The sequence below is a fragment of the Geospiza fortis genome, unplaced genomic scaffold (genome assembly GCF_000277835.1).
Source record: "Geospiza fortis unplaced genomic scaffold, GeoFor_1.0 scaffold145, whole genome shotgun sequence".
Lineage (NCBI taxonomy): Eukaryota > Metazoa > Chordata > Aves > Passeriformes > Thraupidae > Geospiza > Geospiza fortis.
The window spans coordinates 1548187-1560277 of NW_005054362.1; the positions used below are offsets into that span (position 1 = coordinate 1548187).

Sequence of the window (12091 nt, forward strand, 5' to 3'; positions counted from 1 at the left end):
AGAGTGGTTTTGGGGAGAAAAAAGAGGAAGAAGAGAAAAGGAAAAAAGTGCGCTTGAATCTGGAGCACATCATAAATTCATGAAGCTTTCTGAATGCTGTCAGAGACAAACATTTATGTAAACAAAGAACAGCTCAAAGTGTGTTGCAAGAGAATTTTTGGGAAGCGTGGAAAAAACATGAATATTTACCTTGCGCCTGAGACTAAAGCCAATTGTGTGAGGTGCTGCCCAAACACGAAGCCCTTCCACAAGGAGCTCACCCACACACACACTCCAGAGCCCTGGCTTTACTTCCATCACAGCCCTGTACGTCACAGAGGGCAGTGGGAATACCCAGGGAAAGCCAGACACTGAGCAATCCCCATCCTCCTGTAAGCTGTCTCCAGGGACCTCTTTGCTTTGTAATTTCTGCCTGCCCATCCTCACGTGGGAACTGCTTCCCCTGAAATGCCAGCTGGGAACTCCTGACAGCACGAAATCAAAGCATCTTCCACGACATCTAGAGCAGCACGTGGTAACTCACACTGCACAGCCTCCATGGCACTTCATGGAGAGGATCTGACAGTTGGGCAAGCACCCCGTGCCAGCACATCAGTGAGCCACCAACAGGGCTGAGAGCTAAAGCTGTGCCAACAAACCGAGTCACCCCTGTCATTAACTAACATCAGTTATGTTCAGGCAAGGAGAGAGTGGGGAATCAAGATCAGTGAATTAAATTTGTTGAGCTGACAGTATTTATTTTGGTGGGCTGGCTTCTCCTTCGCCAGGAGGTTTATTAAGGACAGAAGGCCTCGGTTTTGCTGGCTCCACAGAGGGCTTAGGGGGCTGCCAGCTCCCCTTTGCTCCTCTGAGACAGGACAGGTCTGCAGCCACCTCCACAGGACACAGGGCTTGGTGAAGGCACCTCTCCATCACAGCAAAACCTGTGCTTGGTATCAACCACCAAGGTCAGGACAAGCAGCCTGAGCTGCCACAACCCAACATCATGAGTAATGGCACCCCTTCCTCCTCCTTTCAGCAAAGGGACACAGCCAGCACAGGGTCCCTGAGCAGCCTGGCTGCAAAACACATTTCTGAGGAGCTATGGAGAAGGGCAGTTGGACCCCAACTCAGTGGGGTCAGCAGAGTGGAATCTCCATCCCACTGGCACCAATGGGCAAACCCTGCACAGCCCAAATCCCTGTGTAACCCAAATCCCTGCGCACCTCTGTGGAGCACAGACTCTTCTCTCCAGGCACTTTGAAACAAGGGAGTCCTTGCCCAGGCAGGGACTGTGCCTTCCAAACTGCTGCCTGGGCTCCAAAAGCAACCAAATCCATGATGGCAAACCCAACACAGCAATTAAATAAATGGAGCCATCGCTGGCTCAGGAATGCATCCCTCATCCAAAAAATCCTTCCTGAGGCACAAACCCTGTCCCAGCCTTGGCAGCCCTCTGCTCTGACCTCCTGCAGCTGCTCCTGGGCTCATACCTTCCTCGCCACACTGAGCTGCTTTAAACACAGAGATAATAGGGCTGGGAGTGACTATCATTCCCAGCAATAAAATACAGCAAATTAATTGCATTTAATTGATTTTTTATATTTTAATGTAACTATTTTGGTATTCAAACCGCAAAAGCCTCTATTGATCAGCCAGAGTCAGTGAACAGAGTTCTGTGACCAAGCCGCACGTATTGAAGAAAATAATCAAAACCCAAAACCAGTGAGACTTCCCCATTTCAAATACACAAAGGAGGCTGCAGCAGCAGTGACAGGAGATTTTGAATTGAAAAATGCTGTGCAGGGTAAGTCCCACAGTTGCCTCCTGCATTGCCAGAGAGCCCAATGCGATCGCAGCAGCAATGCATAAATCCAGAGTAACTCCACTGACTTCAGAGCAGCTGGTCTAGATTTATGCTGATGGGAAGTAAAATCAGGGTATCTGAAATATTCTGCTCTAATGGATGCTGGAGCAAAAGGCACTATAATAATTTCAGACTTCTCCCCCCAGCCCACTATCCCCCACTTCACATCAGTTTGAACAGTCATTGCATAAAGTGTTGAGATCTGCACTAATCTGGGGAAAATAACCTACATTTCAACAGTTTGTACAATCGTGATCTGCAAATCTATTGTACAGTAGATAATGCAGGTCTTTCATTTCTGTTCCTAAAGAGCCTGTGAATAAAAAGTGTCTCCATATTAGGTAGAGTGATACAGGGACACATAATAAAATAAGCATAATGTCTCTCCACCCACGGCCCCCTGGAGCCAGAGTCTAAAAGCGATCGCGGGTCCTTCCTCACGCACAGCTGACAGCAGCCCAAGCGCATCATCCATCCCACGGGGGCTGCAGGAGCGCGTTCAGTGAGCTCCGCACGCCCCGTCCCTGCCCTGCCCCACGTTCCCGCAGCCGCGCCGGGGTGCGAGGCAGCGGAGCGAGCCCGTGACACAGCACCGGGCAGGAAAACAAAATATTCAGGTAACTCATCCAGCTCGCTCACAGGATACCTATTCATATAACCTCGGAGACAGCTCCGCCGCCGCCAGCGAGGAAGGCGGCCAAAACCCTGCCTAGATGCCAGCAACAAACGGGGGCCTGCTGCCAGCCAGAGACATCCTCGAGCTCAGCGTGAGCGGCCCTCGGCTGCCAAGCACACACGCACACCCTCCGCTCGCAGCCGAGCGCGCCAGCAGCCCGAGAGCCGGGGCAGCGCACTGATCTCTTAATTGGACCTGCACAAAGCTATTTAGGGAACCTGCCTGACAGGCGAACAAATGCCACCCGCTTGGAAGAGGCTGCAGAAACTCAGCCTGGTGCATCGCCGGTCCCCGCAACGCAGCCTGCCCAGAGCCGGCCCCGGCAAGGGGGAAGGGAGGGAGCGAAGGCAAATAAATAGAGAAAAATGGCAAGAGCCCAAGGCGAGCGTCTGTAGGAGCTGGGAGCTTTGCGGAGATGGCAGCACCGCGGCATGACTCATGCAGGTGTCTCTCCCGTCTGCAACAACCCAAACCGAGATGCGGTTCGTTAACCCCTGTAATCCAGAGGAGAAAACCGACTCGGATTCCAGCGAGCTGCAGGAAGATCGGCACAGCCCCGGAGGAAGGCGTTCCCGGGCGCTGCCGCCGCTCGCCTCTCTCTGAGGAGCTGTCCCCTGATCCCAAAGCCCCTCTGCCCGCACAGACACTGCTGCGGCCCGCAGGGGTGGGACAGCGCTCCGCTGGGGAAGCAGGAGGATGCTCCGGCCGAGAGAGGAGAGAGGCGCGGGCGGGGAACGAGCTCGTTATCCACAGCTCGAGCTGAGCGCACTGCGAGCTCCTGACGCGCACACTGAGCGGGGAGGGCTCAGAGCGGCGGAGAGCGATGGATGGATGGATGGATGGATACGTCGGTAGGCTTGCAGCCACAAACTGTTTCAAAGTGGGTTTCCATATGTTTAAGCACTCAGAGCGCTGGAAGAATTACACCCACAGCCCAATCTCACCATGGTAGCTACCCACACAGGAGGAGACGGGAGGAGGGAAAAGATTAGCATTAATATGTCAAAGCAATAAATAAAAAAGATTTTTAAAAACCACAAAAACCAGAAACCTGCTCCTTTGCTGCGCCCAACTCTCTCCTCGATAAAGGAAGAGCCGCACGGAGCACAGGGCATGGCAGTGGCCACAGAAAGCCACCATTCCACGGGCAGTGCTGACCCACAGGCAGCCCATGCCCTGCGCCCTGTGCTCGGTGCCCCAGTCCCCACGATCTGCACCCCAAACCCTGCACCCCGGTCCCCGTGTCCTGCCCAGGAGGATTCCCAGGTGCCGCCGTGGCTGCGCACAGCCCGGCCAAGGAGGGGGATGGAGGGCAGGGGCAAGCAGTGCTTTTTGGGGTGAGCAGGGCAAGGACTCCCTGCTGTCCATCCTCTGTGTGTCCCCAAGGTTGATGCTTCCTTCCTGGCAATTCGTTCCTGGTCTTCCTGTAGGAACCTTTCCTAAAACACTTCCCCACCACAAAGCCTTCCCTGTGCCCTCCGCAACAGCTATTGCTGTCACCCCTCCCATGGATCGCTCCTTCTCCACCCAAAATCCTTGCATTTAGGCGCATTCCTAAACCCCCCGCGAAGTTTCCCCAGCAGCCCAAGCTCCACGCTACGGCCAAACGCGAGCACCGTCCCGAGAAAAGCAGTAAGCGCAAACGAATCCCCGAGCAACTTCAGCACCGATGCACCTTAATTAATTTGCTTTTAACAACCCCTGTTTATTAGGAGCAGCATCTGCGAGGGCGCTCGCGGGAGCACGCAGAGGAGAACGTCCCCAGAGTGAAGTCCTGCTAAAGACTTTCCCAGGGGCAGCGCTCTGCTGAGCCCTTCCCCAGCAAACACCCGCACCTGGGACCCGAAACGCTGCTCCCAAGTCCAGCTGGGGGGAAATTAAAAGAAAGAAAAAGAAAATAACAGAGGAAGAGCATCTCCCAGCCTCACTCCGTGCCCGGGCTGCCTCGCAGCTGGCCGTGATGAGGGAATCCCACCTGAGCCCAATCAAGGGCCAGACCCCGCTCCCCGCCAGCCCAGCGAAACCCGTCCTTCTCGGAATTCAGCGCAAAAGGGTTGCACAAGTATTTTGTAAACCGAAGGGGTTTAATTCCTGCACATCTTTCCCCCCACCCTACCCCATGGATAGCCAGAAAGAGCGAGAAGCATCAGGGAGGAACGGGGGTCGGCCGCCCCGTGGGAAACCCCGCGACCCTTCTCCATCCCCCAGAGCTCCGGCAAGCCCAAACTTTTCCCCTTTTTCCCCCCAAATCGGCAGCAACGCGCTGGCAGCGGCCGAAGCAGGCGGGCAGCCTTCGCGCAGGGGGCCGGGAGCCCGCGACACGCGTGGGGACAGGGGACAGCAGAGCTGGATGGGGACTTCTTGGTGCGCCCCAGAGACGGAGCTCGGAGCGCGCTGCACCCGCAGCGCTGCGCGGAGCGCCGGGGGGAGCCGGGGGAAGGAGGGCTGGGATGGGGGAAACGGCCCTAAATAAAACCGGGGGAGGGGGCAGCTATGAAATAAACACAAATAGTTAAAACACAAACACCAAAACGAACACAACAACCAAAGCAGACAAACAGGAGCACAGCGGCGGGGTCGCGGCGGCGGGACCGGGGTTACCTCGGCACAGGAGCAGCAGCGGCGCCAGGAGCAGCGCGGGGCCCCGGGAGAGCATCCTCTTTGTTCCATGCCCAGAAGTAGTCATGGAGGGCATCCCGAAATCTGCGAGGGAGCCCTAAAAACAGTGAAAGCACCCCGAAATCTGCGAGGGCACCCTAAAATGTGTGAGGGCATCCCGAAATCTGCGAGGGAGCCCTAAAAACAGTGAAAGCACCCCGAAATCTGCGAGGGCACCCTAAAATGTGTGAGGGCATCCCGAAATCTGCGAGGGAGCCCTAAAAACAGTGAAAGCACCCCGAAATCTGCGAGGGCACCCTAAAATGTGTGAGGGCATCCCGAAATCTGCGAGGGAGCCCTAAAAACAGTGAAAGCACCCCGAAATCTGCGAGGGCACCCTAAAATGTGTGAGGGCATCCCGAAATCTGCGAGGGAGCCCTAAAAACAGTGAAAGCACCCCGAAATCTGCGAGGGCACCCTAAAATGTGTGAGGGCATCCCGAAATCTGCGAGGGAGCCCTAAAATGTGTGAGGGCATCCCGAAATCTGCGAGGGAGCCCTAAAATGTGTGAGGGCATCCCGAAATCTGCGAGGGCACCCCAAAATGTGTGAGGGCACCCCGAAATCTGCGAGGGAGCCCTAAAATGTGTGAGGGCATCCCGAAATCTGCGAGGGCACCCCAAAATGTGTGAGGGCACCCCGAAATCTGCGAGGGAGCCCTAAAATGTGTGAGGGCATCCCGAAATCTGCGAGGGAGCCCTAAAAACAGTGAAAGCACCCCGAAATCTGCGAGGGCACCCTAAAATGTGTGAGGGCATCCCGAAATCTGCGAGGGAGCCCTAAAAACAGTGAAAGCACCCCGAAATCTGCGAGGGCATCCCGAAATGTGTGAGGGCGCCCCAAAAACTGCGAGGGCATCCCGAAAACTGCGAGAGAACCCCAAAAACAGTGAGGGAACCCCGAAAACTGCGAGGGCATCCCGAAAACTGCGAGGGCATCCCAAAAACTGCGAAGTCGCCCCAAAAACAATAATGAAGGCACCCCAAAATGTGTGAGGGTATCCTGAAAACTGTGAGGGCATCCCAAAAACTGTGAGAGCATTCTGGAGATTGGAAAAGGGCATCCCAAAATGTGTGAGGGCATCCCGGACAGTGTCAGAGCATCCCGAATAGTGTGGGAGCATCCCGGGGGTGGGCAAAGAGCATCCCTCGGGATGTGGGGGCATCCCGAATGGCGTGAGAGCATCCCAAAGGGTATCAGAGCGTCCCAGAGGGTGTGAGAGCATCCTAAACAGGGTGAGAGCATTCTAAAAGCTGTGCAAACGGCATCCCGCGGGATGTGGGGGCATCCCGAACGGTGTGAGAGCATCCCGAACGTTATCAGAGCATCCCAAACAGTGTCAGAGCGTCCCGAACGTTATCAGAGCATCCCGAACAGCGTCAGAGCGTTCTACAGGCTGTGCAAAGGGCGTTGCTCTTCAAGGAGTGCGGGATTGTCCAAAGGGGAGTGCAGAGGGCACCCCGAGGGGTGTGGGGGTGTCCCCGGGAGCACGGGGCTGTGCAGAGGGCACCCCAGAGGTGAGGAGAGGGAGCCCCAGGGGTTCAAAGATGTGCAAAGGGCATCCCAAGGGCTGTGCAGAGGGAGAGAGGAGCGTGCCCAGGGCAGTGCCCGCCGTGCCCAGGGGAGCCCCATCCCCGCGGCATGGCTTGGGTGGCACGGTGCCAGCTCAGCCAGGCTTTCCCTGCGCCCTCTCCCTTGGAATGCCACCATACCCCGCTGCCGGAGCTGGAATTCCGCTCCAAACCCGCTCAGCCCTAGCTGCAGGGAGTTGTTGCTGTGATGGAGGCAGGGAAGGAAAGGAGAGGGAACTCTAAACCCCGCCCCTGGGCTCTCCCGCAGCTTTGCAAACGCGTCTCCGGGTTTGATTTTTTTTCCCCTCCCTGCATAAACAAGCTTTTCTGTAGTACTTGCTGTAATCTTGTTTGCTCCATAACCACTCCTAGGAATGTCATAAAAAATTTAGCTCTAATATTTTACCACTCCACACAAACATGAACGTGAATAAACGCTTATCTCCCGTGGAGGGAAATGTGCAGCAGCCTGAGAGCACATGGGAATCAACCTCAGGCTGGAGGAACCCGACCCACAGAGCTGGGGAGAAAACAAAACCCAGGGGAACACAAAGATTTGGGCTCCTCAAAGAAGATCAAACTAATAAATAAGTATATAAAAGGAGTAAGAGGCAGTAATGAAGAGCATCTCGCTGTCTGCCCTCAGTACCTGATCTAATAAAAAACAACTGGAACGTTCAGCTGCTCGTGGAGATCTGGTGATCCAAAATAAGGGAATCAGCTGCTTTAGACATCCCATTTGTTCCTTGGAGAGTGTGGGGGATGTTGGGTTTTCCAGCTGGAGGTACAGGGGGGTCACTGTGTGCAAGAAATGTGCAAGGGTGTGTGCAAGGGGCATCCAAAGCTGTGTGTGAGCTCTGCCTTGTGGCTCAGCTGCATGCCCTGGGGACAGCAGCGGGACTGTGGGGGCACAGGGAAGGAGGAAACAATTCCCTTGTGCAGCTCAAACCCAGCACTGACCCTCAGCTGGGGTACACAGGACCCTGTCCCCCTCACCAGCCCCAGCCCTGCACGCAGCCAAAAGCCTCACCCCACCTTCAGGGCAGCACTGGGAAGCATTTAGACTTTACTCCATCCCTGCTGCACGTTTTTAAGTGGGATTTTATACCCAACACGTGAAAGAAAAGCCAAAGTGAGAAATCTTGCGGGCTGACAAAGTGCTGACAGGGAAGTGATCCCACTTGCAGGGATCCAGGTGCATTGGCTGGGAGGTGCTCATCCCCCACCCCGTTTGTTCCATGCACAACCAGTCTGCTTCTTCCAAAACTTGCCTCCCAAACTGGTGCTTGAGGTGGATAGTAAAGCTGCAGTGATCCATTATGTGCTCTCAGCTTGATAAAGCTGTAACATCTTCTCTGACCACTACAAAATGCTTTAATGCTTTTACTGCCTTTTAATGAAAGGTAATATTCTGCTAAGAATGAAGTGGAGACATGAATTAAGTGGTGTCTGCAGACTGTAGGAAGGTTGCTTGGCAGTGCCCTCTCTCCTTCCCACAGCTTTCCTTTGTTTGTGTTGCAAGAAACAAACCAAAACAAAAGCAAATACAAACAGCAATAAACTCCTCTGAGAGCTCTGGGCTGAACACGAGGGACTGTGTGCAAACTAACAGGTAAAAGGGAAGATCTCACAGCAAAAATGCATCAGAATTGGGGATTTTTCCAGGTCAGAAAGAACCTCGTGGGGTGAGCCCATGGCACAGCAGCTGCTCCCATAACAAGGGCTACTGGGGGTGCTGTGGGGAGGTGTCACTCTAATTTTTTAAGATTTTCTAAGCCTTCTGATGTTTACATTTTTATAACAAACTTTCTCACACACTTTCTGTAAATAACTTATTGTTTTGCATTCTTTTATGGAAGAAGAGAAATTTGATGGACTGTTGGTTTGTCCAGTGTCATTGGAGAGGTGGCACTGTCACCCTCCAATCCACTGTCACTCTTAGAAAACTATAAATGTTGGAGTCAGAAAATAAACTGCCCTTTTCTTCAATTTGAGAGCAACAGTGTGTGCTTGTGTTGTTTCACGTGCTACAGTGACAGGGAGGTGTTTTGGGGAGCAGGGGGAGCAAACCCCTTGGAGACCCAGCTGGTCACCAACCACAGGGACAACCAGCATTGATTTGCCTCTCTGAGGTTTAAAAGAAGAGGCCTGAAAAAGCAGAAGTGGATTATTGGAGATACAAAAAGCATGAGGAAGAATTGCAGACAAATCATCAAAATCACAGGCAGCTGATGGAGCACAGCTCCCTCATGGAAGCAGCAGGACAATGGGGGCTCCTTGAGTGAATTTGCACCGTTCACGATGGGAGTTTCTGCTTTCCAGATCACCGCTGAGCCGCTCCCAAGCTCCTGAGCTGGCTTACAGCAGGGCTTGTCACTCCCTGTCTTCTTCTGGTGTGAGAGCATCAACAGGTTCTGAGGAGACAGCCGAGCCAGCAGAGCCACCCATGGTGCCATAATCTGGGTCTCCCATACGTGATCCTCACAATAATTCTTTTCCCAAAGGAGATTTTCTTTTTAAGTTATTCTGGTGGGATGTTGCCACGCTTCCTTTGTGCTGGCGTGACTTTGCACACAGAGGCAACCTGTGCTATGAGAGACTTGAAAGACTTTGCAGCATTACAGAAAGCTGTTGATTTTCACATCACTCAGATGTCAAAAGATGGGAGGCTTTGGGAATGCCCCTAGGAGAACAGAAAGAATGGGAATTTTAAAGATGTCTTGACGTATTAAGAGGGAAAACCCCAGCTGGGAGTCAAGGGGAGGTGAGGATGGGGGCCAGATCCTGAGCTGTGTTTAGATCCTGATTTCCTGGGGAGAATAAGGAGCTCGAGTAACCCTGGAGCTCTGCACAGCAGGAGATATTGATCAGAGCTTTGCACAAATGACATTTCCTTGTCCTATAACGGATGTGGAGCTTGAGATTTAAGTCTTGTGTGTGCAGAGAGGCAGAAACTCTGCCAGTGGGGCCGTCTGAGGAAACCCTGCCCCACTTGGTGAGCCGTGCTGTCCCACTGACCACGTCTGCTCGCTTGCAGGCTGCAACAAAGTGTGAGACAAAGCTCAGATTTCGCCAAAAATTCATGGCATCCACTTACAATGTTGAAACACGCTAGGGTAATGAATCCTTGGGCTGTTGGATGGAGGCTGGTGGCTGCTGAGATGGAAATTCCCAACGGCTTTGGAACATTGTGCCCCGTACAAAAAACGGGATCCTCCTGGAACATTGTGCCCCGTACAAAAAACGGGATCCTCGGGGCTCTGTCCCTGCCCGGGGCATCCCCAGAGGGAGGAAGGGAAGGAGCAGCGGGGAGGAGCCCCGGGTGAATCACAGGTGAGCAATGCCGTGATTCAGCCAGCCCAGGAACCCGCGAGCCGGGCAGGAGCTGAATCACAGCGCTGCTTTGGTTGTACAACATTTGGTGAGGGCTTTCTTCCTTTTAATCATCTTCTCGCTCATTAGCCTCAAAGCCTCTTCCCAGAGGATGGATGAGAGGGCTGGGCTCGCCAGAAGGGAGCGGGTTAATCACCCCCGGGAGGAAAAGCGCAGAGCAGGGGGGATTGTGGTGCCCCGCTGCCGCCGAGCACCTGCAGAGACTAAAAGGTGATGAATTGCCGTAATTTCTGCTTCCTTCTTCACCTGTATTTAATTAAATTGGTTTGAGACAGGGCTGAGAGGAGACTGGCTGGTTTCTCCCCGAGTAATTTGAAGCACCTGTATGGGGTAGGCGGCGATGCCCGGCAGGATCTGGGCCAGCTGGAAATGCTCAGGGCCTGGCAATGCCCACAGCTGTGGGCAACCAGCCCAGCCCCTGCCCTGGCCACCACCCCGGGCATCACCCCGAGCCACCTGCAAAGGACAGACGGGGGTTTGTGTGCCTGGTCCCCGCCCCGCTGGCGATTTCTCCTCTCTTCCTCCGGCTGGGATCACCGGAGAGGGAGAAGAGGGGCTCAGAGAAATGGGTTCTGTGCTTGTGGCAAGGAAGAGGCTTTGCTCCTGTGGTTCTGTGAGCTCGGAGGGAGAGCAGGAGGGCTGGGTCAGGGGCCAGGAGGGCGCTGGGGGAGCAGGACACACAGCCAGGCAGTGGGACGCACAGAAATACTGAGGGAAGTGTGTCCATCCTCATCCTCCCGGAGAGGCTCAAGGATGGCTCACGAAATCCCCGCTTCCACCGAGCCACGCAGAGCTCCAGGAGCCACCGAGCCCTGGGGAGAAACAGAACAGAACCCCTAAAAACCGAGCGGAGGAGAAGGGGCAGGTGCTTCCCCAGCAGCCCGGGGGTTCCACCCTTGGCCAGGTTCACACCCCATCCTTCCAAAAGAGCCAAAAACCATTCCCCAGCGCTGCACCCGGCTGTCCAGGGATAAAATGTGGGCACGGGGATGGGATGGACACAGGCTCGGGAGGAGGGTGAGCAAAGCTCAGCCCCGGCACCTCCTGCCTTTGGGAGCAGCTGCTGCTCCCGTGCCCGCACTCCTCAAACCGCTTCTCCATGGAAATCAAAACCAACCCAAACCACCGAGCGTTCTCCATGCAGGTCACAGCCGGGAGACTTCCCAGGTAGCTCCATCAGCGCAGAGCTGCTAAAAGCAGGAGTCGCAGCGAGCTCCGCGCCTGCCTGCTCATTAAAACAGCCTTTGTGCTCCAGAAACGCGCACCAAAGGCGCACACGGGCCCTGCCACTCGCACGGATTCCTCCTCTCATGTTCGCTCGCTCTCAGCTAAGCTAACAAATGCCTGCAGCCGTCAAAGGGGCTGTTTCAAAGGCAGCCCGGAGACAGAAGGGGAGCGCTGGGAGCCGCGCTAATCAAGACGCAGGGATCTGCCTGGCTCCCTCCCTCCTCCCCGAGCGCAGCTCCTGCTTCGGCTTTGAAGACCTGTCATCCGTGTCGCCGCTCCTTCAGCATTCATACTGAGAGCTTTTTGCCTGGAATATATATATATTTTTTTTTTTTTAAGCTATTCCGCCCACCCTTCGCCTCTCAGCTCCGGGGTGTAGGAGCAGGAGCGTTACAGAACCGTAAATAAAGCGCAAGGGGAGGTGGCCCCGGTGCCCGGACTGTCCCCACCCAGGCCATCAGCTGTGTAAACAAAGGGATTTATTTTTTTTTCACAGCATGAGTGCCAAGCAGGCTGTGTGGAGCTCCGGGATCTTTAGAAACCCGTGTGTCTCTAATCAAAAGGATGGACTTTTGCTCCCAGGAGCGCTACAAAAATTAATGGATATTATGACTGTAACTACTTGAATCAAATGCAAAGCCATGTGTCACGCAGCCCTTTTGCGATTTCCCCAGCTTATTACAAGCCTGTTTACACCTGCCCCTGCCTGGTTTACACCCAG

General features: G+C 54.4%; 1 protein-coding gene across 1 annotated transcript in view; it reads right to left on the minus strand.

The window, feature by feature from the left end:
* Positions 1-5208, minus strand: part of TMEM132B (transmembrane protein 132B) — a 218896-nt gene extending 213688 nt beyond the window's left edge. The window contains exon 1 of the mRNA XM_031059490.1: positions 5124-5208. Coding sequence (XP_030915350.1) covers positions 5124-5208 — 85 coding nt within the window. The remainder of the gene's footprint in view (positions 1-5123) is intronic.
* Between the last annotated feature and the right edge of the window lie 6883 nt (positions 5209-12091).